The 25,360-nt window shown below is 31.3% G+C and overlaps 6 protein-coding genes across 8 annotated transcripts; 3 read left to right on the top strand and 3 right to left on the bottom strand.

Annotated features, from left to right (window-relative positions):
- Positions 1 to 488: 488 nt before the first annotated feature.
- Positions 489 to 5,303, bottom strand: LOC143193296 (uncharacterized). Of its 3 annotated transcripts, none has more exons than XM_076399429.1 (6): positions 4,296 to 5,303; positions 3,608 to 4,166; positions 3,257 to 3,381; positions 3,069 to 3,193; positions 2,810 to 3,016; positions 489 to 655 (listed from the first exon to the last, which is right to left on the bottom strand). In XM_076399429.1, the coding sequence occupies exons 1-6, from the start codon at positions 4,665 to 4,667 to the stop codon at positions 652 to 654; spliced, it is 1,392 nt and encodes a 463-aa protein (XP_076255544.1). In that variant the 5' UTR covers positions 4,668 to 5,303; the 3' UTR covers positions 489 to 651. The 3 variants fall into 3 exon arrangements, with proteins under 3 accessions (XP_076255544.1, XP_076255543.1, XP_076255542.1); XM_076399428.1 differs by lacking the exon at positions 489 to 655 and adding an exon at positions 929 to 1,685; XM_076399427.1 differs by lacking the exon at positions 489 to 655 and adding an exon at positions 929 to 1,671.
- Positions 5,304 to 5,764: 461 nt separating this feature from the next.
- On the bottom strand, positions 5,765 to 9,793 carry LOC143193295 (actin, cytoplasmic). The gene is made up of 7 exons (XM_076399426.1): positions 9,668 to 9,793; positions 9,121 to 9,249; positions 7,081 to 7,330; positions 6,764 to 6,900; positions 6,301 to 6,463; positions 6,123 to 6,242; positions 5,765 to 6,067 (listed from the first exon to the last, which is right to left on the bottom strand). Exons 1-7 carry the CDS (start codon positions 9,791 to 9,793, stop codon positions 5,862 to 5,864), a joined length of 1,131 nt encoding a protein of 376 aa, XP_076255541.1. The 3' UTR covers positions 5,765 to 5,861.
- A 3,238-nt stretch (positions 9,794 to 13,031) lies between these two features.
- Positions 13,032 to 16,554, top strand: Dbp80 (putative ATP-dependent RNA helicase Dbp80). Its single transcript, XM_076399425.1, has 8 exons — positions 13,032 to 13,122; positions 14,473 to 14,646; positions 14,697 to 14,884; positions 14,938 to 15,248; positions 15,308 to 15,485; positions 15,611 to 15,848; positions 15,911 to 16,073; positions 16,135 to 16,554. The coding sequence occupies exons 2-8, from the start codon at positions 14,596 to 14,598 to the stop codon at positions 16,386 to 16,388; spliced, it is 1,383 nt and encodes a 460-aa protein (XP_076255540.1). The 5' UTR covers positions 13,032 to 13,122; positions 14,473 to 14,595; the 3' UTR covers positions 16,389 to 16,554.
- A 226-nt stretch (positions 16,555 to 16,780) lies between these two features.
- Positions 16,781 to 24,730, bottom strand: LOC143193183 (sodium-coupled monocarboxylate transporter 2). Its single transcript, XM_076399207.1, has 10 exons — positions 24,486 to 24,730; positions 19,850 to 20,009; positions 19,549 to 19,666; positions 19,404 to 19,471; positions 18,608 to 18,762; positions 18,383 to 18,523; positions 17,656 to 17,874; positions 17,333 to 17,603; positions 16,995 to 17,283; positions 16,781 to 16,938 (listed from the first exon to the last, which is right to left on the bottom strand). The coding sequence occupies exons 1-10, from the start codon at positions 24,680 to 24,682 to the stop codon at positions 16,811 to 16,813; spliced, it is 1,746 nt and encodes a 581-aa protein (XP_076255322.1). The 5' UTR covers positions 24,683 to 24,730; the 3' UTR covers positions 16,781 to 16,810.
- LOC143192705 (U2 snRNP-associated SURP motif-containing protein) lies at positions 20,409 to 22,052 on the top strand. The gene is made up of 4 exons (XM_076398198.1): positions 20,409 to 20,762; positions 20,837 to 21,005; positions 21,408 to 21,665; positions 21,777 to 22,052. Exons 1-4 carry the CDS (start codon positions 20,409 to 20,411, stop codon positions 22,004 to 22,006), a joined length of 1,011 nt encoding a protein of 336 aa, XP_076254313.1. The 3' UTR covers positions 22,007 to 22,052.
- Positions 22,836 to 23,546, top strand: LOC143193185 (uncharacterized). The gene is made up of 4 exons (XM_076399211.1): positions 22,836 to 22,916; positions 23,009 to 23,167; positions 23,226 to 23,361; positions 23,420 to 23,546. Exons 1-4 carry the CDS (start codon positions 22,857 to 22,859, stop codon positions 23,521 to 23,523), a joined length of 459 nt encoding a protein of 152 aa, XP_076255326.1. The 5' UTR covers positions 22,836 to 22,856; the 3' UTR covers positions 23,524 to 23,546.
- Positions 24,731 to 25,360: the final 630 nt, after the last annotated feature.

The following is a 25,360-nucleotide window of genomic DNA, read 5'->3' as shown; positions in this document are numbered from 1 at the left end:
AAACACATAATTTTACGAAAAAAATGTATTTCTCTAAATCTACTGGTATGTGATCAACTTGACACAAAATTAGCAACATAATCGATTTTAACTTAAAACTAACTTAAATTTGAACAACACTGAGTATGTTTAACAACAAAGCTTCGGATGTACCTTATATTTTATGTCAGTTATAGATAGAACTATATAAAAATCACAGAAAAAGATAACTTTTATTCAATAAGCTTGAGTCTCCAGAACATCATGGAAGACGCTGCTCCTAAATTACCATTACAATTTAGTGCTGATCTAATACAGATTACATTCCAGATAAATTTACAGGGACTGGTTTATTGAATTTGATTCGGTTCGGCTCCAACAAACCACATGAGAAAACAAGACATGAATTTTAACTAACAGTAAATGAATATAGGCAATCAATACATTCTCAAATATTATAGGAATTGCGGACCTGACGATTTTTTCATATACAATCTCACAAATATATCTTCTTTTTCCTGAATTCATGATACATATCACGCTTAAACTAAAACCTATATATGTATATATTTAAAAAATCGCCATGGCTTATATCAAGATTACACATTTTAAATGATTCTGTTGGATTATGTACAACCTATCTAGTAAAATCTGCTTATGTTTTAATCTTCTCTATCTGTAACAGAGAAAATACAATGCGGCTTACTAAATTTGGTTTTCTATTGCTCTAATGATCATATTCCTTTCAAATAAAATCATACCATTAGTCATAAATTAATAAATTATGTAATAGAATGGATCGAAAATAATATTTAAAAATATAAAATATAAGTTCAAATCAAATAAAATATAGCATTGAGTGTAATGCATATATTAACAATTGATAAAAATGTTACAAGAAATATGACCACTATTTATCTACCACTTAGTAACATAAATCTGGACTAACCTGTAAAACATATGAATAACGTGTCTAAAAACTATATATCTATACATATATATATATGTATATAAAAAAATTAGATATAAGTGATGAAACATTTTTATCATAGAGAGAGGGGGAATTCACAGAATATACAAAATAAATATTTACTTAGAAAGTACACATTTTTGATAAAAACTTTTTATCACTTAACAATAATCATTTTAATCAAGTTGCTATTTTCTATTTATATATTTACAAATATAGACCTTTGGTCAGGTACTAAGTATAATTTGGAGGAGTTTTTGACTGATCCGAAGGTGATTCGCAATTTTTTATAGAAATATTCTCAATAGATATATGTGTAAAACTAACTGAACCTGCCATAAAACTATCAATAGATAAAAACATTTGAGAACATTGATGATACCATCAATGAACCCACAAAAATCGGCTACTTGTATCGAAGATATTACAAACATATTTGGTTTAGAAATATTAGTTTAGTATAGTACGTGTTCTACTACACGTGAGTAACATATTTGTAAACCAATAACAAAGACATCTGTTTAAAGAAATGAATTAAGATTAGATGCTACCAAAAGAAAAATTATAACTGTAAGTTGTTTCTACAAAATCTTGAACTCCTCAAGAAATACAGGTTCTATCTTGGGTTTCTGGAACGTTTTCGCCGACCTACAGTTGAACGTTTAGAGTTTGTCCTTCTCGCCAGAACTGATGGATCATTTAACCAAGGCAGAATAAAGTTGCTGAAATAAGAAAACTACTAGTATACATATTGGGTATAAAGATCATCTGTAAAAACTTGATATTAATGTGTACACAGTAATATTTTTAATTAAGTGGGCATTCTCGTCTAGATTTGCCTTTAAATTGTATAGTTTCAACTATACCCTTCAAAGGATTTTCAGAAATTCCAATTACTTTACCAGATATAAATGGCAGAAATCACTAGCATTAGAAAACTTGATTCGCAAAAATTTCCCCAAAAATGTAGATTTATGAGAATGTTTCTAAAGAGAGCTTATAGCGTAGATGTTTGAGTTCCAAAATACAAATAACAATCGGGCAACATCAGTCTCTTTAATTCTGGTGAAAAAAATGTATTGTAAAAATATTTTATTGCATTTTCAAGACGCCTTAAAATATGTGCTTCTCGACTAGGATACCCTCTTAAATTTTATTCAAATTGAGCTAAAGAATATCAAACTCTTAGAAAGGTATAAGTGATAATTGCATTGTATACTACAACTTGATCCTTTAATATTTTGATCTACTTGATTTATTATGTATATTTGTTTAATACACAAGTGAGCTGTGAATATTTATAGCTTGCACTTAGGCAACTGCTAAAACACATGGAAAAAAGTTGAAGAGGTCGTTCAATTTATATAATTGTAAATAAAACCTTTGAGGCAAAACGTAAATGAGTTAATTCATTTTCCAAATTTATTTCATCCTTTTTAATTCAATTCCCTTTAGGTACATTAGTGCCAAAACAGCTGCTGTGAATTTGGTTTATAGTAGAAGGTAAAAGGAACAGTTGAACACGTGATAAAAAAAATAAAGAGTTATCCACCCATAATACAGATCATAACAATCAAATAATATTTATCGTTCACAGCATGTTCTAAACTATTTTTTATTGTAGAATACATTTTTTCTTCAAACTTGTAAATGACTGTACTTTTTTCATAACATTGTAGGTACATTTCACACAATCAATTATTAAAACTAAATTTGACATCAATAAAAAATTCGATGTATGAAAAAAGTAAACCATTCAAAACTGAGATCTTCAGAACCTCCTAGATTTGATCTACTAACCAAATATTAAGTGAAATAACACCATGACTATTAAGTTATAAGCATATTTAAATTACTCACTTAAAATCCAGCCTTGGGATAGGATGACCAAAAGCTGATACCGGAAGATCTTCTTCCACCTCCAGATACCGGATATCTTCTAGTTTGGGACATAAAGTTCCAAATGAATCTTGATCATTATCACCCTTCGAACCAGACCCAATCCGTTCTTGTCTCTGTTTCAGTTTTTCGATAACTCGCTGCTCCCGAATGCGTTGGAAATCCCATCTAAAAATTGAATATTATTTATTTAAGTACATTTCAGATATGATCACCGCACCTTTTTCGACGCCTTTCATCATTCTCTAAACGCGTATGTCTTTTGTTATAAACTTCATCATCTAAATTTTCTGTCCCCTCCATCGTATAACAACTGGTATAATGTTTCACTCGCCATCTCGGTACCTATCAATGTATCAAGTGTTAGCTATAACTAAATAAAGAGATATAAAAATTAAAGTCACAGACCTCAAGACTTGAACTTCCCATCAGATCTTCGGTTTCTGACGCCGCTACTAAACTTAAATAATCTTCATTGGCACGGGTGATATAAGGGTCTTTAGATGTCAAGATTGGTACGTCCTTAGTTAAACCTGAAAATTAAGTTAAAATTCATAATAAAATAGAATAAAATCGGTTATCAAGTACGACGTATTTAAACGTATACATTTTGATTTTGACATAAAACAAGCCCGGCGCATGCACCAAATTTATTAATATTATTGGCGGGAAAATATGTTTTGATGCAGAATATTGGTTAGTTTTAACATTAACTTATCAAATTTTAACTACAAAATGAAGTAAATTAAGGATACTTACGTCTCCTCTTTTTCTTTATTCGTTTGAAAGTCTTTTTCTCTCCAAAAAGAATAGGCGGCTCGTTGTTTGATAACACTGATGAACTGCTAACTCTTTTCCTTCTAATACTCATTTTAATATTCTTCATAGAATCAGATTCTCCAAAGTTATTCACTGTAAAGTTATATTCTGACAGAGAGTCTTTGTTGCACTCGGCAGTATCACTTTCAGTTTTAAAACTATCACTTAAATCATTCACGATATAGTCTTCACTTTTAAATTCGCTTTCTTCTACTGTAAAGTTATCCTCATCTATTGTTGTATCCACTTGAGATTCAACATCACTGACATTACTCTTTTCATAGTTTATTTCTAAAGAGCATGTTACCACATTATCATCTTTTTGAGCATTCACTAATTCAACATTGTTTTCCTTGCTATCTTCATCATATTGACCGCATAAACCTTGGGTCATATCTTCTGTACAAGGTTCTTCTGCTACAGTTTCAAAATTTGGACTTAAGTGCTTGTCTGGATTATAAGGAACACCTTTTTCCAGGCAACTAAGACGTTCTTTAAGCTGAAATAACACACTTTTAAATTTACTACATTGAAATTAACATGCTAATAAACATAAGAATCTCAAAACATAACACATAACTAGAAAATGATATGTAAAAACATTTTAATTACGATGTAAATGTCTCACCATTTCATTCTCTTTTTGTAATAGATAGATGGTTCGCTCTTTTTCAACAATTTCCTCGTTTTGTTGTTGTATTAGGTCATTGTGCAAGATCAACCATTCTTTCAGAGACTTAACCTCACTTTCGGCTGTTTGACAGTTTGTATCAGAGGAGCTTACTTCACCATTTTCCACGTTATTTAAATAAACTGGATTATAATATTCGCTTTGGTCTTCTGTGTCAAAATCGGAATGGACTTCAGTAGAACGACTAAAATACGTAATCGGACCTAAACAATCAGGTAACTTTGCATTACTTTCATGTTGGAAATTGTCGGTCATTTTCGGCAAAGCTCGACCTATGTTTTGGTCATTGTTTATGCTGGGCAAACGCATAATTTTCCAAATATATCGTATTTTTTAAATAAGTAAACTTTATACAAGAAAAAACTAAATCTGACATTGTATAAAATTTTCTGAATGACATATCTTTAAAACATTTTCTTATGGTATAGTTTTGTGTTTAGTGTACAACTTATTAACTTTGTTGTGTTACATACTTGCACTTTAATACTCAAATCACTCATATTTCATACAAATACACCGTTTCTCTCATCAATGGTCAATATTTTGTTCTAGTTATAGCGATTATTTTCAGTCAACAATGGAAATTTGAGGTTAACACTGTCAACACAGGTAACTATCTGGACTGTGATAGGTTTCAAAAATAAATAACATCAAATATGAGTCAATAAAAATCACACATTTTCATTGGCAAAGTTCTTATCCATTTTTGTGAATAGGCATTTAGACCGTCATGTCCATTGAATACTCACAACTCCACCGTTATATACCGTCAATTTTACCCTTTGGTGTAGGCTTAATAACAGATATTTATCTATTTTTCTAACTTTATGCTTAACAACTGATTTCAAAAAGAGAGCAGGAAAAACTAAATATTATGATTCGTGAAAAAAAGCTACAAAAAATGACACCACGCTTCGTCCGCTGTCACAGACTGCCTCTTTTTCCATAACCAGCTGTTTGTTTTTATTGTTTTCGCGTTGTTGCCAATGTTTTCATCTGCAATGTCAAAACAAAGCATAAGTATGTTCCACAATAACATTTATTAGTTATATAATTTTACTTTTTAAATGTTGTACAATTTTGCTATATATTACCACATATGTTATACTAAAAATAAATAAAATGAAATTAAAATTTTTATATTAACTAAATATGGTTTTAAACTATATTTTCATTTAATTTTTTGTCGTTACGAATTCATGATGAAATGGTGGATGAAATGTTGAAAGTATTGTTAGAAATATTAAAGTTAGTCCTAAGGTTTATACCTAATAAACACAAACAACCTTTGAAGAAATAGTGAACTTCCCAATTTCTGGATTTCTGGAGTTATAAAAATATAGTTAAAAAGTAATTGATATTTTTGTTATTTTATCTAAAATTTAGAATTTTATACAATTAATATATATATATATATAAAGTTACACACTGTATATAGATATGTTCTACTAACAAAATATAACGAGTAAATTATATGATTTCTGAAATATTAGGGGATTAAAATTAGAAACACTTCCTGTGAACGATTCCAGGGCCTGATTCGTCATATTCCTGCTTGGATATCCACATTTGTTGAAATGTAGTAAGGCTGGCCAAAATACTGCCGCCAATCCAAACAGAATATTTCCTTTCGGGAGGTGCTATGATTTTTATTTTCATTGAGGCTGGAGCCAAAGCCGCAATTTCCTTTTGAATACGATCAGCAATCCCTTAAAATATAGATTTATATTTAAATTCATAGTCGTTAATTATATTTTCTCTTACCAGGAAACATTGTACTGCCTCCAGACAAAACTATGTTAGCATACAGATCCTTTCGAATATCCATGTCGGATCTCATTATTGAGTTATAGGTGGTTTCAGCAATTCCGGGAGTTTCCATACCTACAATTAAAGAATGAAGCATGAGATACTTTTCATCATAGTGTAATTATACACCAACCCAACAGTGACGGTTGAAACATTGCTTCTGGACATCTAAATCGTTCATTTCCTAATGTTATCACTTGCCCATCAGGAAGTTCATAAGACTTTTCGAAACAACTGGATGTAGTTGATAAAGCTAAATCCTTTTCAAAATCTAACGCAACGAAACATATTTTTTCCTAAAAATTTAATCAATTGTAGTTTCAAATAAAATAAGTTTAAAATTATTAAGTGAAGATTTCATCCTAGTAACACTGTTTTAATATAGTCTCAATTCAATAGAGGGCACTCACAAATGCTTTAATTGTTTTGAATATTTTCATGAGAGAAATAATATCATCATTATTTCATTAATTTTAATTATTTTCCCTTGTTTGTACATAATTGTACGTAAACCTGGACGATTCAATATTAAAATATTAAATGATTATATTATATTGGTTTATATAGGCAACCAATTATTGCCGTTATAGTCTTACCTTTAAATCTCTAATAATTTCTCGTTCAGCACTAGTTGTGAAACTGTAGCCTCGTTCAGTTAAAATTTTCATTAGATAATCCGTTAAATCTCGACCAGCTAGATCTAAACGCAATATCGCATGTGGTAGTGCATAACCTGAATAATAAACAAATAATTACTCCAAATATTGTCATGCCGAGGCTTCATTCGCTTTTAAGTTACAAAGGTTTCAAATTATATTAGTTATTTTTGACAATAATTGGAATAAATAGGAGGTTTGTGACTAAACTAAACAAAAATTACTGTCATGTTTGCAATGAGCAAATCTAGATTTACCTTCATAAATAGGAACAGTATGTGAAACACCATCCCCAGAGTCCATGACAATACCGCTGGTGCGACCTGATGCATACAGAGATAGCACGGCTTGGATAGCCACGTACATTGCAGGACATCCAAAGGTTTCAAACATTATCTGTGTCATTTTTTCTCTGTTGATTTTGGGATTGAGCGGCGCTTCGGTCAACAATATCGGATGCTCTTCCGGGGAGATGCGCAGCTCATTGTAAAAAGTGTGATGCCATATCTGTCAAATAAAAATGTCGTTTATCTGTCATTTTTTAAAAAATTAATGGGCATCACAGAAAAAATAGAGATTTAACTTTATAGGCAATTTTGAAGAAATATTTCATGACGTCGAATATCTAGACGTCACTACGTTTTAATCGCAAAAGCATTTGATTGGTTTATTTTGTTTCTATGGCGAGTTTGATGTTTATCTATTTTGAACGCCAGTTTCAGTGTGCCTTACATAACGGGTCAATTGAAAAGTCCCCGGCCTACCATGGTAAAACACATTTCTCATTTCTTCAATGGTGATACACTGATTATAGCGACAAGTTTTAGATACCATTTTTGTAGTACGATTTGTCCTTTGCTTCAAAATAGGCCTCAGTTTCCTCGATCACCTCTTCATTCGACGAAAATTTCTTCCCAGCGAGCATTCTTTTGAGATCTGAGAACAGGAAATAGTCGCTGGGGACCAGATCTGGAGAATACGGTGGATGAGGAAGCACTTCGAAGCCCAATTCATGGATTTTTGGCACAGTGCATCGTCTTGGCGAAGCAGCACTTTCTTTTTCTTCAAATGCGGCCGTTTTTCGGCGATTTCGTCCTACAAACGATCCAATAACGCTATGTAATAGTTGCTGTTGATGGTCCTTCCTTTTTCAAGGTAGTCAATGAAAATTATTTCATGCGCATCCCAAAATACAGACGCCATAACCTTGCCAGCCGACTGTTGCGTTTTCCCACGCTTTGGAGCGGGTTTATCGTGTGCAGGCCACTCGGATGACTGTCGATTGGATTTCGGAGTGAAACGATGGAGCCATGTTTAATCCATTGTCACATATCGACGCAAAAACTCGGGTTTTTTACACTTGATCATCTTCAAACATTGCTCCAAATCATCAACTCGTCGTTGTTTTTGGTCAAAAGTGAGTTCGCGCGCTCTCAATTTGCCCAGAGCTTTCTCATACCCAAATATTCGTGAATGATATGACGTACACGTTCAGTTGATATCCTTAGAGTGTCTGCTATTTCATTCAATTTCAATTTACGGTTATTCAAAATCATTTTGTGGATTTTTTAAATGTTTTCTTCTGAAAGACAAGATCGCAAGTTATTTCTGCATCGAATAGTGACGGATGGTGAAAAGTGGATTTATTTTGAAAACCAAATGCAAACAATCATGATTATCACTTCCAAAACCAAATCGTTTTGGTCGCAAGACAATGCTCTGTGTTTGGTGGGACCAGAGTGGCATAGTGTATTACGAACTGTTGAAACCAGGTGGAACAGCTAATAGTCATCGCTACCGACAACAAATAATCAATTTAAATCATGTACTGACGTAAAAACGTCTAGAATGGTAAAGTGATTTTACAGTGCGATAATGCACCATTTTATAAAGAAAAACCGGCCAAGGAAGCCCTTGGATGGGAGATATTATCGCACCTGCCGTATTCTCCAGACCTTGCCCAATCCAACTATCAACATTTCGCATCAATGGGACACGCGTTTATAGAGCAACATCTCGCCAGTTTCTTCAACAAGTTAAGGAATTGCTCGATGAATTGTTTTGCTCAAAGCACAAACGGTTTATTGGGATGGCATCCATACGCTATCTAAAAGATGGGCAAGATACCGAGAATCTAATGACTAATATTTAGAATAAATAAAATTTTCCATTTTCTTTAAAGTCATCTCTTCGATGCAGATATTGATCTTTGATCTGGTATATAATGTACCAATTTCTCTGTAATCTCAATGTCCTAATATTATAAAATGTAGTTACTAAACGAGATATACACTTACTTTTTCCATATCATCCCAGTTACTGATGATCCCATGCTCAATGGGATATTTTACAGTCAGTACACCTCGCTTCGTCTGAGCCTCGTCTCCTACATATGAATCTTTCTGGCCCATTCCCACCATCACGCCCTAAAATCAGCCATATTAAATACCAAACAGCATCAAAGTTTCTTATTAAACCATTAAGTATTGAGCGTAGATAATAAATGATTAAAATCTCGAAGAAAAACCGAATAATTATTGTCTAATTACGCTTCTTTCAATATTCAGAATTTTTTCACGGCTAATTAGAAAAACTAAATGTATGTTACTAATTTTAATCCGTGTTATTACACCGGCTTTACCGTTCTTATTTTAAGTAGATCCCGTTATGGGTTTTCAATAATTACTAGCCATTTCTTTTACTATTTAAATTGAACGCTATGTTTAAATTATAAAATAATTATAAATGACCATTTGAGCATATTGTTCTCCTTTCTGATCTAAGTAGATAGCGAACGTTTTTAATTACGCTTAATGGAGAGGTAGACTTGTGTAAGGATAATACCTGATATCGAGGACGACCTACGACGCTTGGGAACACCGCTCTTGGGGCGTCGTCACCGGCAAAACCGGCTTTGCACATTCCAGACCCATTGTCTACCACTAATGCGGGAACATCTTCATCACACATCTGTAACAATGTTGTTAAAGTTATTATTCATAAATTATTTGTAATATTAGGTTGTTGTGGTCATGTGATGGTAACAGTTCAATTGAAAAGTCCCCGGCCTGACACATAGATGGCGCTACTACAATTAAATCCATCTGTTTTTTAGTTAGCCCTAGCCCTCAAAAGATGCGTGTATAAATTTGACAACTGTCGAATCATTAGTTTGTGAATTATAGCATTTTGAGTGAAGCAACTTTTGTTATTGTGAAAAAAAATTATAAAAAGGAATTTCGCGTATTACTTTTTGAAGGAAAAAATACAGTCGAAGCAAAATTCTGGACACTGCCCCAAGAAAATCAACCATCAAGGATTGGTATGTTAATTTTAGACGTGGTGAAATGAGCACCGAAGACGGTGAACGCAGTGGACGCCCAAAAGAGGTTGTTACCGACGAAAACATTAAAAAAATCGACAAAATTATTTTGAATGACCGTAAATTAAAATTGAATGAAATAGCACCCTAAAAATATCAACCAAACGTGTACATCATATCAATCACGAATATTTGGGTATGAGAAAGCTCTGTATAAACCGCGGTGCCGGGCGAGCTCACTTTTGACCAAAAACAACAACGAGTTGATGATTCAGAGCAGTGTTTGAAGATGATCAAGCGTAATAACGTAATGGATGAAACATGGCTGCATCATTTCACACTGAAGTACATTCGAGTGGAGTCATCGACGAGTTAATGATTCGGAGCAGTGTTTGAAGATGATCCAACGTAATAAACCCGTGTTTTTGCGTCGATATGTGACAATGGAAACATGGCTCCTTAATTTCATTCCGAAATCCAATCGACACTCATCCGAGTGGGCTGTACACGATGAACCCGCTCCAAAGCGTGGGAAAACGCAACAGTCGGCTGGCAAGGTTATGCCGTCTGTATTTTGGGATGCGCAATGAATAATTTTCATTGACTATCTTGAAAAAGGAAGCACCATCAACAGCGACTATTACATAGCGTTATTGGACAGTTTGAAGGACGAAATCACCGAAAACGGCCGCATTTGCAGAAAAGAAAGTGCTGCTTCACCAAGACAATACACCATGTCAAAAATCCAAGAATTGGTCTTCGAATTGCTTCCTCATCCAATGTATTCTTCAGATCTGGCCCGCAGCGACTATTTCCTGTTCTCAAATTCGAAAAAAAAGCTCTCTCGGAAGAAATTTTCGTCAAATGAAGAGGTGATCGTCGAAACTGAGGCCTGTTCTGAAGCAAAGGACAAATCGTACTACAAAAATGGTATCGAAAAGTTGGAGGGTCGCTATAATCAATGTATCACAAAACACGGTCACCCTTGAAGGGAATTATGTTGAATAAAAAAAACTAATTTTGCCAAAAAAATGTGTTTTACCGAGACATCTGGTAAAATTAACAAAATGCAGAAGAATAATTAAAGATCACATATAAACCTCGCAAAATTTAAAATAATCTAACAGAAAAGTCATCATTCAACATTTAAACTATTAAACAATAAACCAATTATAACAAATCTATTATTTTGAAATTAAATGTAAAAATTCATGTATGGTTCGCTGAATTAATTTTTCATTCATGTTCTATATTTCTTCTTAGCTGTAACATCATAAAACATGTTGAAACAATTTGTAAAATAAATTATTAAAATATAGTTGTTTAAGGCTAATAATAGTACAAAGCTTATTCACACATCCTCGACTATCTGGGTCTATTAGTTATTATAAATTTTTAATTTTCTCGCTTTAATTAACTTTATCTTCATGGAAGGGAGTTTTAAAAAACTCTAAAAAATGTTAATATATCATTTTGTGTAAATGTCTAATAAATTACAATTATATATTCGTTTTAAAAGATGAATTGTCAAAATTTAAATTATTTTTGGAGATATCACTGTTTTGGTGATACAGCAACTAGAATGCGAGTAATTTTATTCGAAATTTTACGTGATATTCCGGTCAAGAAATTTTTAAAAAATCGATTTTTTTAAATATATTTTTAAAGCTTAACGCTTCACAAATATTCCCCTTAAAGGATTTTGGACATACAGCTGTTTTAGTAATGCGACATCCAAAAACGAAATTTTAAAGGCATTTTTCTCGATTTTTTTTGTTTGATACAATTGACATGATATTACATGTATTACAAGTTGATATTGATACAATGATAAGTTATACAAGAAAACTAGCAGGATGTAACATATAATAATTTTAAAAAAACGAAGGAGGGTAGTGTCTAGAAAGAAACAATAATGTTCACCCAAGTGGTAATTAAAATATTATAACCAATACTTTATTTTATTTGCTTATTTAAAATTATAATTTACAGTGCTTACATGTATTACAGATATTAAAAAATGAAAAAGGCCATTCTGATCATACTGTATTAGTAGAATATGTGGTGCCGTAAATAAACGACAAACTTTTGGCCATGTAAATATTTCATTATTACAAATTCCATGTATTTATTTTTAACAAAAAATACCTTTTCAAATAAAAATAACTACTTTTGATCACAGAACGCACTAACACACACTTAGGCTGAGACCTACCACTAAAATATGAAATAGTAAAGATGCGCTACCATATTAACGTGCTATCTAATTAATTTTCATGCGAAACGTTCAGTGATTTTAACCCCGTTATGGCTTAATTACTCTCTACACTTCTTCATTTCACGATTATTGTTTGCAATTTTCGGAGTTTACACTATACGATTTCTTCTAATTGATAAGATAGTTTAATCAGATTTTCAATTATTCTTAGCCATCTGGATGTTATGATATTCAACTAACATAGACTAATCTTGAATAATAAATACATTATACAACTTAGTAAAAAAAAATTATAATATATATTTAAAAAACAACGAAATATCTTAGCCTAACAAGTTGCTAAAAATATAATCCTTAACATACTATTAAATTAATTAATAGATAAAATAATGTATAATTCACTTTTTTAAAATTCATCGATATATGCAGTACAATATTTAATATAGTAGAAAAGTGGATTGCCTATAAGCAAAACTACCTTTATTAAAATATCAGAAAGATCAGAAAATGATTAGAAACTTAGAGACGCCAGTAAAAGACCTAGCCATCCATTACTATACAAGTTTCTATTGGTTAGGACTGCACATGCGCACTTGGTTTAATTGAAACTGACAGTTTTCAAAATTCTTGCCTTTTTCTATCACGCCTTCCGTACGACGGTCTTAGTTGTGGTCATAGAGTATTATACTAAAGTAATTTACTCTGTGGTTATGGTTAGATGTCATTTTTGGGTTAATTTTGTATTTACATTTTGTTGAGGTAATATAATTATTTCATAGGCAAAAAAATTTAATTGTAAATGATAAATAGTAAGATACTTTTGATTGGCATAATAGGTAATATTTTGGACTGGAGTTATGTGGTGAAAGATATCCCAACGATGTCTTTAATTATACGGTTAATAAGAGGACTGCAACATTCCATCAAATCCAGGATTTTAACGAGTGAATGGGGAAAAAATGACAAAATTGTCTATTAGATGTCATCAATAAAAGACTGGCAGTTTAAGAAATGAATACGATATGCGGGAAATCCACATTTTTAGATCCTAGATTTGAAAAAGCAGGATTTGGTATTGAAAATAATGCTGAAGCGATACAAAAAGTTATCACAAAAAAGGTATCTTCCATTCTAACTTCAAAAAATACAAATATAGTTCCACAACTCGAAATTAAGACAAAACTACTGACCAAGAATGTATTGACATCTGGAGATATTTTGATAAAAAAATGGCTAAAATGAAAGAAGTAATTTCTCCAAGTACTGCAGCAACTTTACAGATTTAGCAGTACTTCAAAATTCCATTTATTGGGCGTTTAGAAAACCCATTGGATTTTTGGCAAACCCATAAAATTAAACTACCTGAATTATATCAGTTATGCATAAAATATTCCTCTATATCTGCAACATCTGTCCCCTGGGAAGGAATTTTTTCAAAATCTGGGCAAATAATTAACGATCGAAGAAATCGCCTCATGGGAGAAAAGTTGAACATGATAATATACAGTAATTTAAAAATATTTCCGTTCAAAAGTAAATAAAACTTTTATTTAAAAAGGTATGGTACGATCATTTTTAGGTTCACCATGGATTAGATTTTTTAATGATTAGGTATACGTTTACATTTTATTTAGTAGTTATGGTTATGGAAAATCTTTAGTTTTTAGGGTTTATTTAAGTTGTATTGTACTATTTATATTTATTATGCTGTTATTTAAAAATAGCAATTAATATATTAAAACACGATAAAACATTTGTGGTGTTATTATTCCATTCCTTTTTATACATCCACAGAACATTCAGTATAAAAGTAATCCTACTTCCTTCAAATTTATTTTATTTATTACATGATAATTACGAAATTAGTTATTTTGTTTTCCTTTTCTTTTTTAAGGTTATCACGTGAATGAAAATATATATATATATATATTATCTCTGTCCTTTCCACATGTCTCATTTTATATTACATTTTACATACATTCTATATAGACAAGGATTCAAGGTACATCTTCGTCTGACATCACGAAAAAAAAACATTCGAACCGTGCATTTGACTGAAGATAGTAATTACTATTTCTAGTCCTAGTAATAGTTTGCGACTGTTTTCAGTTGATAGTTCCCAACACTCTCTACAAGGAGGAAGAGGTGTCAGATCAGTGAAATTGTCGAACATTATTTTGAATTGACTTTCAATAATTCTGTATTTATTGAATTCAAATTTGCAATTGGACTATGTCACAAAAAATTGATTGGGCAAAATATGTTCAGCAGACCGAGGAAAAGGTAAATATATTAAATATTGTTAATACTTAACCTATAGTGAACCTTTACAGCTTTCAAATATTTCTGTTAATGAAAAAGAATCAGAAGATGCTACTGATACATATAGCCCCGCTGAAGCTAGCCTATTTGCTAAAATTATTCGCAAAGGTTTAGTGGATAATAAACATGACATTGATATACAACGCAATGATCCTAATTCACCTCTGTATTCTGTAAAAACTTTTGAAGCCTTAAATTTGTGAGTAACAAAAATCATTCTATATTGAATTTAAAGTTAAATACAAATCTTAGGAAACCAAATTTATTAAAGGGTGTGTATGAAATGGGTTTCAATACTCCCTCAAAAATTCAAGAAGCAGCATTACCAATTTTATTGGCTGATCCACCACAGAATTTAATTGCTCAGTCACAGTCTGGCACTGGTAAAACAGCAGCCTTTGTGTTAGCCATGTTAAGTAAAGTCGATACAAGTAAAAAATATCCACAGGTCTTATGTTTATCTCCAACATATGAATTAGCAATTCAAACAGGCGAAGCAGCAGCTTATATGGCTAAATTCTGTCCAGAAATTGAAATGAAATTTGGCGTTCGTGGGGAGGAATGTATGCACATATATTTTTTAATTATCAGTACGTGTATTAATTCGCTTTTTTTTGTTTAGTACCAAGAGGCACTCAGTTAACAGATCATATTATTATTGGTACTCCAGGAAAAGTGCTGGATTGGGCTTTCAGATATAGGGTCTTTGATTTAAGTAAAATTAGTGTTTTTGTTTTGGATGAAGCTGATGTTATGATTGATCAACAAGGACATCAAGATCAATGTATAAGAATCCATAAGTATGTTATATATAGTTGGTAAAATTGAACATAACTTTCATGTTTTTCCTTTTAAATTAAGCTATATGATTAGAAATATGTTCATTTCTATTGTAATATAATATAATGATAATTTTAATTTTTAGACATTTAAGTCCAACATGTCAAATGATGTTTTTCTCAGCTACATATACTGAAAGAGTTATGAGTTTTGCAGAACATATTGTCAAAAATCCAATCATCATTCGATTGAAAAGAGAAGAAGAAAGTCTTGATAATATTGCACAATATTATGTTAGATGCTCTTCCTCAGAAGAAAAATATGCAGCAGTTACAAATATTTATGGTACAGTTGGTGTGGGACAAGCAATAATTTTTTGTCAAGTCAGTTTTTTCAATTTTCTTTATAAATTTTTTTGTGTTACTAAATAATCAACATATTGTAGACTAGAAAAACAGCATCATGGTTGGCTGGTAAGTTACATCAAGATGGACATGCTGTTGCAGTTTTAACAGGGGAGCTAGCTGTTGAACAAAGGATCAACGTTTTGGATCGATTCAGAGAAGGAAAAGAAAAAGTTTTAATTACAACTAATGTTTTATCTAGAGGTAGTTTCATTTCTATTGTTTTAGTTAAAACTTCAGTAATGTTTGATTTGTGATATTACAGGTATCGATGTTGAGCAAGTTACTATAGTAGTAAACTTTGACCTACCAGTAGATAGAGATGGGGAAGCCGATTGTGAAACATATTTACATCGAATTGGGCGTACCGGCCGTTTCGGAAAGAAGGGTATTGCCATTAACTTGATTGACTCTGACAATGCCATGAGAATTTGCGAAACTATAGAGAAACATTTTGGGAAGACCATTAAATACTTAAATACTAAAGACTGTGATGAAATTGAAAAAATAGGCCAGTAACAGTTTAATGTTAAAATAGCATATATATGAATTGTTTACACATTCTTACATTACTGCTGTATTGTACTACACATGTTTAACACTTACTTCTTATGTTATTTTTTTTACACTACTAAAAATGGAATTTCAATTGTATCTATTTTGGTATTAAAACAATTGTAATGCCTATTATGTATTTTATTTTTAACAAGTGTTTTAAATAACTTATTAAAAGTTATAATACCTAATTTTTATCATCAAGTTAATTATTGTGGAGGTTATTATAAATAATTGTTTTTTTTTTTGGAAAAGGTTCTTACCACAAAGCAGGTCTTTTGGTGGAGATTTGAACCACCTTAACAATCAACATTGCAAAGGACTGGGTTGGGACTGCCAGAAATAAAAATACATAGTTTTCAAAAATGTTTTATTAAATATCTAATTCATATTATATTTTCAGCTTTAGTACTTAATTCTATATGATTATTTTGAATTGGATCGTCATCTTTTAAAAATCGGTGGACCACTGGTGATAGAAGGTCTTTAGATATTTTTTTCTTCCTATTATACCCTGCAATCAATTAATTCGTAAATTATCTGTAGCGACACGATAACGGTTGCAACTACCTGTGAAATAACTGACAATTATTCCTAATACGATAGCGGCTAATGCACCAACGGCTGTGTAATACATGTAGGACATTTGATACAGCCAAAATGGCCTTTCCACAAGGGTTGCCTTGATGTGAGGGGAGAGAGTTAATTTTAGATATTCCGCGACCCAGTCCGCACTACAACCTTCGACAGAGACTGGTTTTTGTGGGAATCGAATGAGACCTTGTGCCATTTTTGCCTGTGTCCCGATTGAGATCCAAGTTATTAACGAACCGCTTAAAATTCCACCGGCCAAAGCACCCTGGAATCATAACTATGGTAGGATTGATCGTGTATATTGTGTCGTATACCTCTGAAGTAGCACCGGGAAAGAACATGCCTAGAGAGAAGACGCCCAGAAGAGGTCCCGCCGTTATTGCACCCATGCTTCCAGCTGCCTGAATTAGGGCTCCTAATTTTTCCACCACAAATACAAGACCTACGCAGATAGTTCCCACTACTACAACTATAACTTTCATTAGGAGACTCGCTTGACTTTCGGTTAGTGGTTCTTTGATCCTAGGCTTGATCAAGTCTTCAAATATGACGCCTGTCATAGAATTTAAACCAGTGGACATAGAGCTAAAAATGGGGAGTTTTAAATGGTTTGGTTAAACAATGTCTTTCTCAATACCTTAAAGCTGCGCTAAAAACTCCGCTAACAAACATTCCGGGCAGGCCAGGTATATCTCCAGCTGTATCCATTATAAAATATGGCAGTAACTGATCAGATTTTTGTATCCAACCACGGGTAACTGGATCGCATTTGTGGTAGAAGGCATAAATAACCAGACCCATGAAGCAACACATAGATACTAAAGTCATTATACCAATTACCAGTATACCTACTGTGCTGTTAAAGTATGACATTAACAAAAATGTTTTCAGTATGTGGTTGTGATTTTTTGTTGTTCAGTAAATTTGTTGACTAGTAACATTGGGGGTTACTTAAGGGGTTATACTATCTCAGGCTTTGAAAAATTCGATTTTTGGATCTTTTGGTAAGATGATAGTTCCTATATGAACGACACATTAGCTGCTCTATATATTTATGTTTCCTTGCTATTAACTAGACATTCAAACATTCGTCAGTATTGCGACTATATTTTTCAAAACAATGGTAGAGACAATCTTTTCTTGTTAGATTTTCATAATTAATGGCGTTCTATAGCTGCTTCAAGATTCAAGACAACCCTCTAAATATATTTTGTGAAGTACGACAAAGATTTATACCGGCTATAAAAATTGTTACCAATTAAAAAAGTCTAAGATAGTATAACCCCTTAACATTAATACCGATAATAGGCACAAATCAACATCATTACGAATTCAACATTTACAAATTATAACTAGCTCCTTACATCCGTGCTGATTTAAGTGTGGGCATCGCTAGGCAACGTTGAACCATGGCTTGGTTGATGGAACACGATGCCAGCCAGGAAAAGAAATTCCCTATAGTTACCGTCCAGAAAGAATGGCGAATAGTAGGGTCTAAATCCATACTAACAGACAAATTTAAATAAATACCAGCTAAAGATTATGTCTCGATTAAAATATTTTATAAAGAATTTCGTGGTCAGACTTACTTAAAAAAATCTATCCGACCTCCTTCCGAGTTTCTTGCCCAAACTTCTTTAACACCTCCAATTTGTACAGTGCCAATAATAACAGTAATTATTAACGCTACAAACATTATAATAGTTTGAATGGTGTCTGTCCATACAACGGCTTTCAGTCCACCCTGAAATTATGATCAGTACAATATCAATTTATATACTTCTCTTCGGATAATTTCTGACAAATGAAAATAAACGTGGATTACATTTTCGTACACCTAATATAATTAAATCTCACATTTTATTAAACGTTACTATGGTAACATTAGATATAGAAATATTTTTTGTAATAAAAACATTTAACAACAAAATTCCTGTCAAAAATATAAATTGTCATAAAAAGAATTAAACAAAACTAAACTGTCACAAAACGAGTCAATGAATTCTGAAGAGATCATTCAATCTGAATCGGAATCAGAACACAGACCATTTCAAATTGGGTCAAAACGAAGTTTAAATATTTCTATCGATAACATTGAAGAACCTTTGAGTACCGAACATAATGTCGAAGAAAGAAAAAACGATATTTTCTCTTTGGATGAAGACGGAGTATTATTGATCATGTTATTGTTAGCTTTGATAATATCGGTTGTACTACCTCTGCTAATAATAATATCACCATTCCTGTTCTTCGATAGAATAGCTTTAATCGTTTTTATATTGTTGGTATCTATTATACCGATTCTCCTGGCTAGTAATTCTGATTTTCGGAAAGGGTTGAGAGAGATAGTGGATTATTACCTGTAAGATCTTAACTAATACTTACCAAAGTTGTATAAAAGATGCAAACTATACATACGACTGGAGTAACTAAATGTAAATTAATTCCCGTTACTGAAAATAAATAAAAAGGTTACAATATATTTTGACTTTACTTGAATTATATTTTGTATCTACCAAAAATTACTCACCTTGACTGAATGCCAAAGCTGGTACATATATTACTATTGGTATATAAAGTAACATTTTGGTCAAGAAAAGAATGGATCCCAGCAATCGAACTGTATTGTTAAAACGTAGATTCAAATACTTAAAAAGAGAACTATTTAATTCAATATTGCGAAGTTGAATAGTTGACAATAAAAAAATAAACACATAAATCTTATTGCGAGTCATTAACGATTAAAAACTAAATCTAACTAACTGTAATTACAAAGTTTTCTCTATAAACTAATGCAAAAATAATATTGATTCCATACGTATAATACTTACTTCGTAACTTGATGTAATCTGAAGTTTATAAAATACGGGCAAGTAGGCGTATGCCATCACTAATGACACAAATATTTCGGAAGTTAATATCATCCAAAACTGTGTACCATATGTGTACATTTCAGCAGGAAGCCCCAAAAGGCTTATACCAGAAATATAACTAAAACATTTAGAAATATAACAACAGTAAATCAAATCATCCTTAACTGTAACTGTTAAGAAGCTCAATAGAAAAAATAATAATGTATAATTATTTATAAGATATTTAGATATTAAAAATATCTAAACTGAATTCTCAGATAAAATGTATAATTGAATTTGTCATATTTACGCATAATAATTATATTTTATTATTGATAGCATTTTATTCTGTCTATATAACTTTATATTTAAAATATATAAAGTGTTGTCAAATAATTTTGACAATTAACTGACAGTTGGTGTAGAATTTATATTTTTATATAAGTTTCTTTATATTTTAAATAAGTTTATATATATAGGTGCTACTCCATACGACTGTTCTATATATGATAAAATTGTTTTAACTCTATAGAGAGTCATGTTAAAACGTGAATACGAAAGAAAGAAACGGGAAGAACAAGAGGCTACGGCTCATGTCTTTCAAGAATTTATTGACACATTTCAGAATGTCTCTACTAATAGCAAAACTTTTATTAAGTCTGGAGTATTATATTCTGATAAAAAACAAATCGATAATGTTAACGAAGTTTACCATCCAAAACCTTTGATGAGGCATCCGGTAGCAGTGAAAAATGCTTTAGAATGCGCAACAATGTTAAAAGATCCTAAAGCGAATAGAAACAAAAACGAGAAACGCATTTCTAACTTGGAATTGTTGAAGGAAGAGTTGAAGCAACGGCATTCCGAAAAGGATGAGCGAGAGCGCCTAAAGGTTTTTATTGCAAAACATATGTGATTTAAAAATGTTGACAGATACTTTAGTAAAAATGTATTTTATTTTTTTAGGAGCAAATCGCTATGTCCTCTCCAGCGATTAGTTATTTTGATGGTGGAGATCCTCAATCTACCAATTTATTTGTAGCTAATTTAAATACTAGTGTTACTGAATCTGTTCTTATGGAAGAATTTGGAGTCTTTGGATCACTGGCTAGTGTTAAAATCATGTGGCCTAGAGGTAATATTTTGACTTTTTTTAATGTTACCAAATGTACTATTTAAAGAACTGCTAATAATTTTTCATAATTTTTTATTTACCCAATAATAATTATCCGAAATTCCCTATATGAAGAATTAGAAATATTATATGCTAATATAAATCAACTAAATGATGCATAATCTAGAGTAGGTGGTAATCGGAAGGCGCCATATACGAAGGCGTCTGCATACAGTCTGAGTCAGAGGTTAAAAGCAAACTACGTCATTTTCCCAATGCGTTATAAATTACTTGTAATTTTCACCTTTTACGGTCACATTTATTATCATTAAAGCTCATATTTCTTACATTTATATCTTATTATTTTCATATAATAAAATATTTTTAAGAGACTAATAAACATTTTGTTTTTTTTTATATTAGGTGAAGATAAATTTAAAAATTGCCACACTAACTGCGGATTCGTGGCATATATGAGCAGGCGTGATGCAGAAAGAGCATTGAATCACATGAAGCACAGAACAGATATGCGCGTAGGCTGGGGTAAATCCGTCGATCTTCCACCACATCCTATTTATATACCCCAAGAATTACTGAAACTTTATTTACCACCGCCCCAAAGCGGATTACCCTTCAATGCTCAAACAAACATGCAAGTGGACGTAAATGTAGTCGACGAAGGTAGTTACACTTCAAATTCAATAAATCAAATAATAGATGGTAATTCAAAAACAATGGTGATTAACGACATTTAGTAAATGCTGTTATAAAATAGATTTTATTGCTTTGCAGATTTAAATGAAATTCTTGCCGATTCCGTAATCAAAGTTACCATACCGTTAAATAAGAAAATATTAACTTTAGTGAATCGAATGGTAGAGTTCGTAGTGAAAGAGGGCCCCTTGTTTGAAGCAATAATTATGAACACTGAAATGGGGAACCCCGATTTCAATTTTTTGTTCGATAACAAGTCCCCAATTCATGTTTATTATAGGCTAGTATTTCAATTTGTGAATTCATAATTATATCATATTTGAGAAATTCAGAGTAAACTATGAGAAGCTAAAACAAATGCTAAATAACACTGCAGGGCAATTCTGAACCAATTATTTTAGATCATTAACCAAGTTTACTTTTGCTTCTACTTCTAGATGGAAATTGTTTTCAATATTACATGGAGAATCAACCAAACATTGGAGTATGAAGCCTTTTAGGTAGATTATATAGCAATTCGTTTATATAATAAGTATACTTATTATCTTACCTCTTTTAGAATGTTTAAAGGAGGTTCAATATGGATTCCGCCTGTGGCACCAGATTTTACTCAGGGTATGCCTGAGTGTTTAATAGTAAAGTCAAAGAATGATGCATCAAAGTTATCAGGTAACTTTAATAAAATTATGATGAAATGCCACATGCGCCAGGCATCAAATTTTGAGTAAATTCATTTAATAATTCAAATATTTTAATTAATTACAGATAATCAATGTGAACGTTTCATAGACATAATTCAGAATTTGTCCTTAAAACGATCAGCCATCGCTGATGCCATGGTATTCTGTATCAATCACTCTTCAGCAATTGATGATGCCTTGAGTATCATAACTGAATCCTTATCAGACATGAATACTAAAATAACAGATAAAGTAGCTAGGTAATGGTATTACAATATTATTATAGTGTTCTGATTAAAACGTCATTCTCTGTATGTTTAGGATGTATTTGTTGTCAGATGTTTTAAGTAATTGTGTTAGAAAAGGAATTAAAGTTAATAATATCCACTCAATTCTTGATAATTCAATAGAACATTTACATGTGTATTCTGAACAAATTAACAACGAAGTTGGCAAAGATGATTTTTTCAATAAACTTATGAGAGTTATTAGGCAACTGGATATTACAGGAATGTTATCTGAAGATACAATTAAAAGAGTAATTAATTAGAATAATTATTTATTAAACTATTAATGATCAAAGACACTCAAGCCACAGCTTTAACAACAAAAAACAATTAATTGTTTTAGGCTGAGCTATATTTTAATAAAAACTATTCTACCACAGATGGTAATTCAAGTGGTGATGAACCATTGGATGGTGTTAAGTTGTTAAAACATTCACTGAAAGGCAGTAGTGAAGAGATTGTTCTAACACCAGCTTATTTAAAACGAAAACAAATGACTATGGTAAGTTTAAATATATATACAACAACCAGTTCCACATATATATTGGATTATTTAAAAGATTCCGAAAGAATATTTTGTTCCATCCAAGTGGGATACACTAGATCCCGATGAAGTTGAATCTCAGGCTATTTTATCATCACAACTGAACTATTTAAATCCTTCTAGTAATGAGATAGAACTGAAGAAACGTGAAGGTAGTTTTTAAAATATATATAGTTCCTAATATGTGTTAAGTTGAAATACAAATTATAGAGAAAAGTAAATCAAAGAGAAAGAAAGACTTTGAAATTGATGAATCTGAGAACAAAAAACATGTTACTAAAATTAGAAATAAACATAAAAAATCCAAGAAATAAAATTATGAAGAAACAGTGAAAGAAGCATCGTTTTACTACATATTACATTTCATTTGTACAGTTGAATTTATTCTAAAATGTTATTAATTCAGTTTTAATGTCAGATAAATAAATTTGAATTATGCGTTGTGAAGTTCTCCTATCCTTTTTTGATTAAAATTTAGGAACTCCTTTGAGAGAAACCAAGCAATTTCAATCCATAATTATGTTTTGTTACATATTACATGTTTACATTCATGAATTTGGTTCAATACATTCTAAAGTGTTGCTGTTAATTCAGTTTTTATAACAATAAAAGATAAATTGAATTTTGTGTTGTCAAGTTTTATGTTTTTGTTAAAGTATATCAACTGTTTTGTGAGAAACAAAACAATTCCAATCATTAATGATTATACCTCCCACTGCTCTCGTTAGCAGAGGTCTGGACAATGAAACTAAAGTAAAAAACGCAGCTACACATACATGTTTACTGATTAAAAACGGGAACCACTGAAATTAAGTGTGATCATATCTCGTTTGAAGGTGATTCATATAGAACTAAAAAAATTGTTAACAACCAGGAAGTTGTAATGTGTATAAATACTTTATTTTCTGTACAATTAAATTTTTTAAGCCACTTTTTTTGCAGATATTGAATTAACATTGACAAAAGAACAAAACTGTGCATAATATGATAAATTTGTTGGTAATTATTTAACTTAAATTTTGAGAAAAAGAAAGACTGACACTAATATTATTTTCAAAATCATATACCGTTCAAAATATTTTAACAATTGTTTCATTAAAAGACTAAAGGCAAAGAAAATATTATTAAAAGAGTCTAATTAAATGATGAAATATGATTCAATAATTGATATTTTAATAATTATATTACAACAAGAAGACTAAAGGCAAAGAAAATGTTAGCAAGAGAGTCTAATTAAGATATAATTGAAGTAATTAAACAAACGAAATTTTCTTACCTTGCAATCAGTGACATAGAGATGGGAAATATTCCCATTGTTTTACCACCCATTAAGTATTCGGAAGTTGTGTTTTGTTTGATTTTCGCGAAAAACGCAAAATATACTCCAATCAATGCCGAGATGATCAGCATAATTGCAAAAACTATATAATCGAAAATATCGAAATATCGCTTGACGTCGTCGTCTAAATCCATTTTGTTTTGGCCACTACTTAAAGATGAGTAAAGAGACACAAGAGCTTAAATACAATAAAATGCTAAAGAATATAAATAGCCAGTTCCTTGTGTATACTATGCCAGCTCCAATTATTCACAATTGGAAAATTGAGGCTGTTATCAAAGTATTACCGGTATATTAAAAATTATGAACCAGGTTTATTAGTATAATATACATTTTGATAAATTTCTTGAACGGGGTCAAGTACATTTTTTAAATATATGTTAAACAAAAAAAAATCGATTGATTTTTGTCACCCGTCAAAATCCAAATAGAAACATTACCGCCTTTTTGATCAGGTATGTCCTGACTGATTCGATTAAATTATAGAATGTTTGTTTTTGCAGTTAGGATGGTGGAAATTGAATGATTATTTAATTGCCGTTATAACGGATTATTCAATTAGACAATTACTAGGGCTACAATAATTGAAGAAATTGTTTTCAGCATTTTTTGTTATTTGTACTTCTTTAACTTTAGGTATGAAATAAACTAGCCTGCGACTATTACACTTTAATACACAACACTAATTGCAATTATTATAAAAGCTAGTTCACCATTTTGTCAAATTTTAATAATTAATAAGTTATGAAATATTGGTATTAATACAAATACTATATAAAATGCAAAATATTTTATTTTAGGAGAAAAAAACT

The sequence above is a fragment of the Rhynchophorus ferrugineus genome, unplaced genomic scaffold (genome assembly GCF_030347505.1).
Source record: "Rhynchophorus ferrugineus isolate W39M unplaced genomic scaffold, kcgeb_rfMv2 rfM3, whole genome shotgun sequence".
Taxonomy (NCBI): Eukaryota; Metazoa; Arthropoda; class Insecta; order Coleoptera; family Curculionidae; genus Rhynchophorus; species Rhynchophorus ferrugineus.
This window is presented reverse-complemented; position numbering and strand designations above follow the sequence as displayed.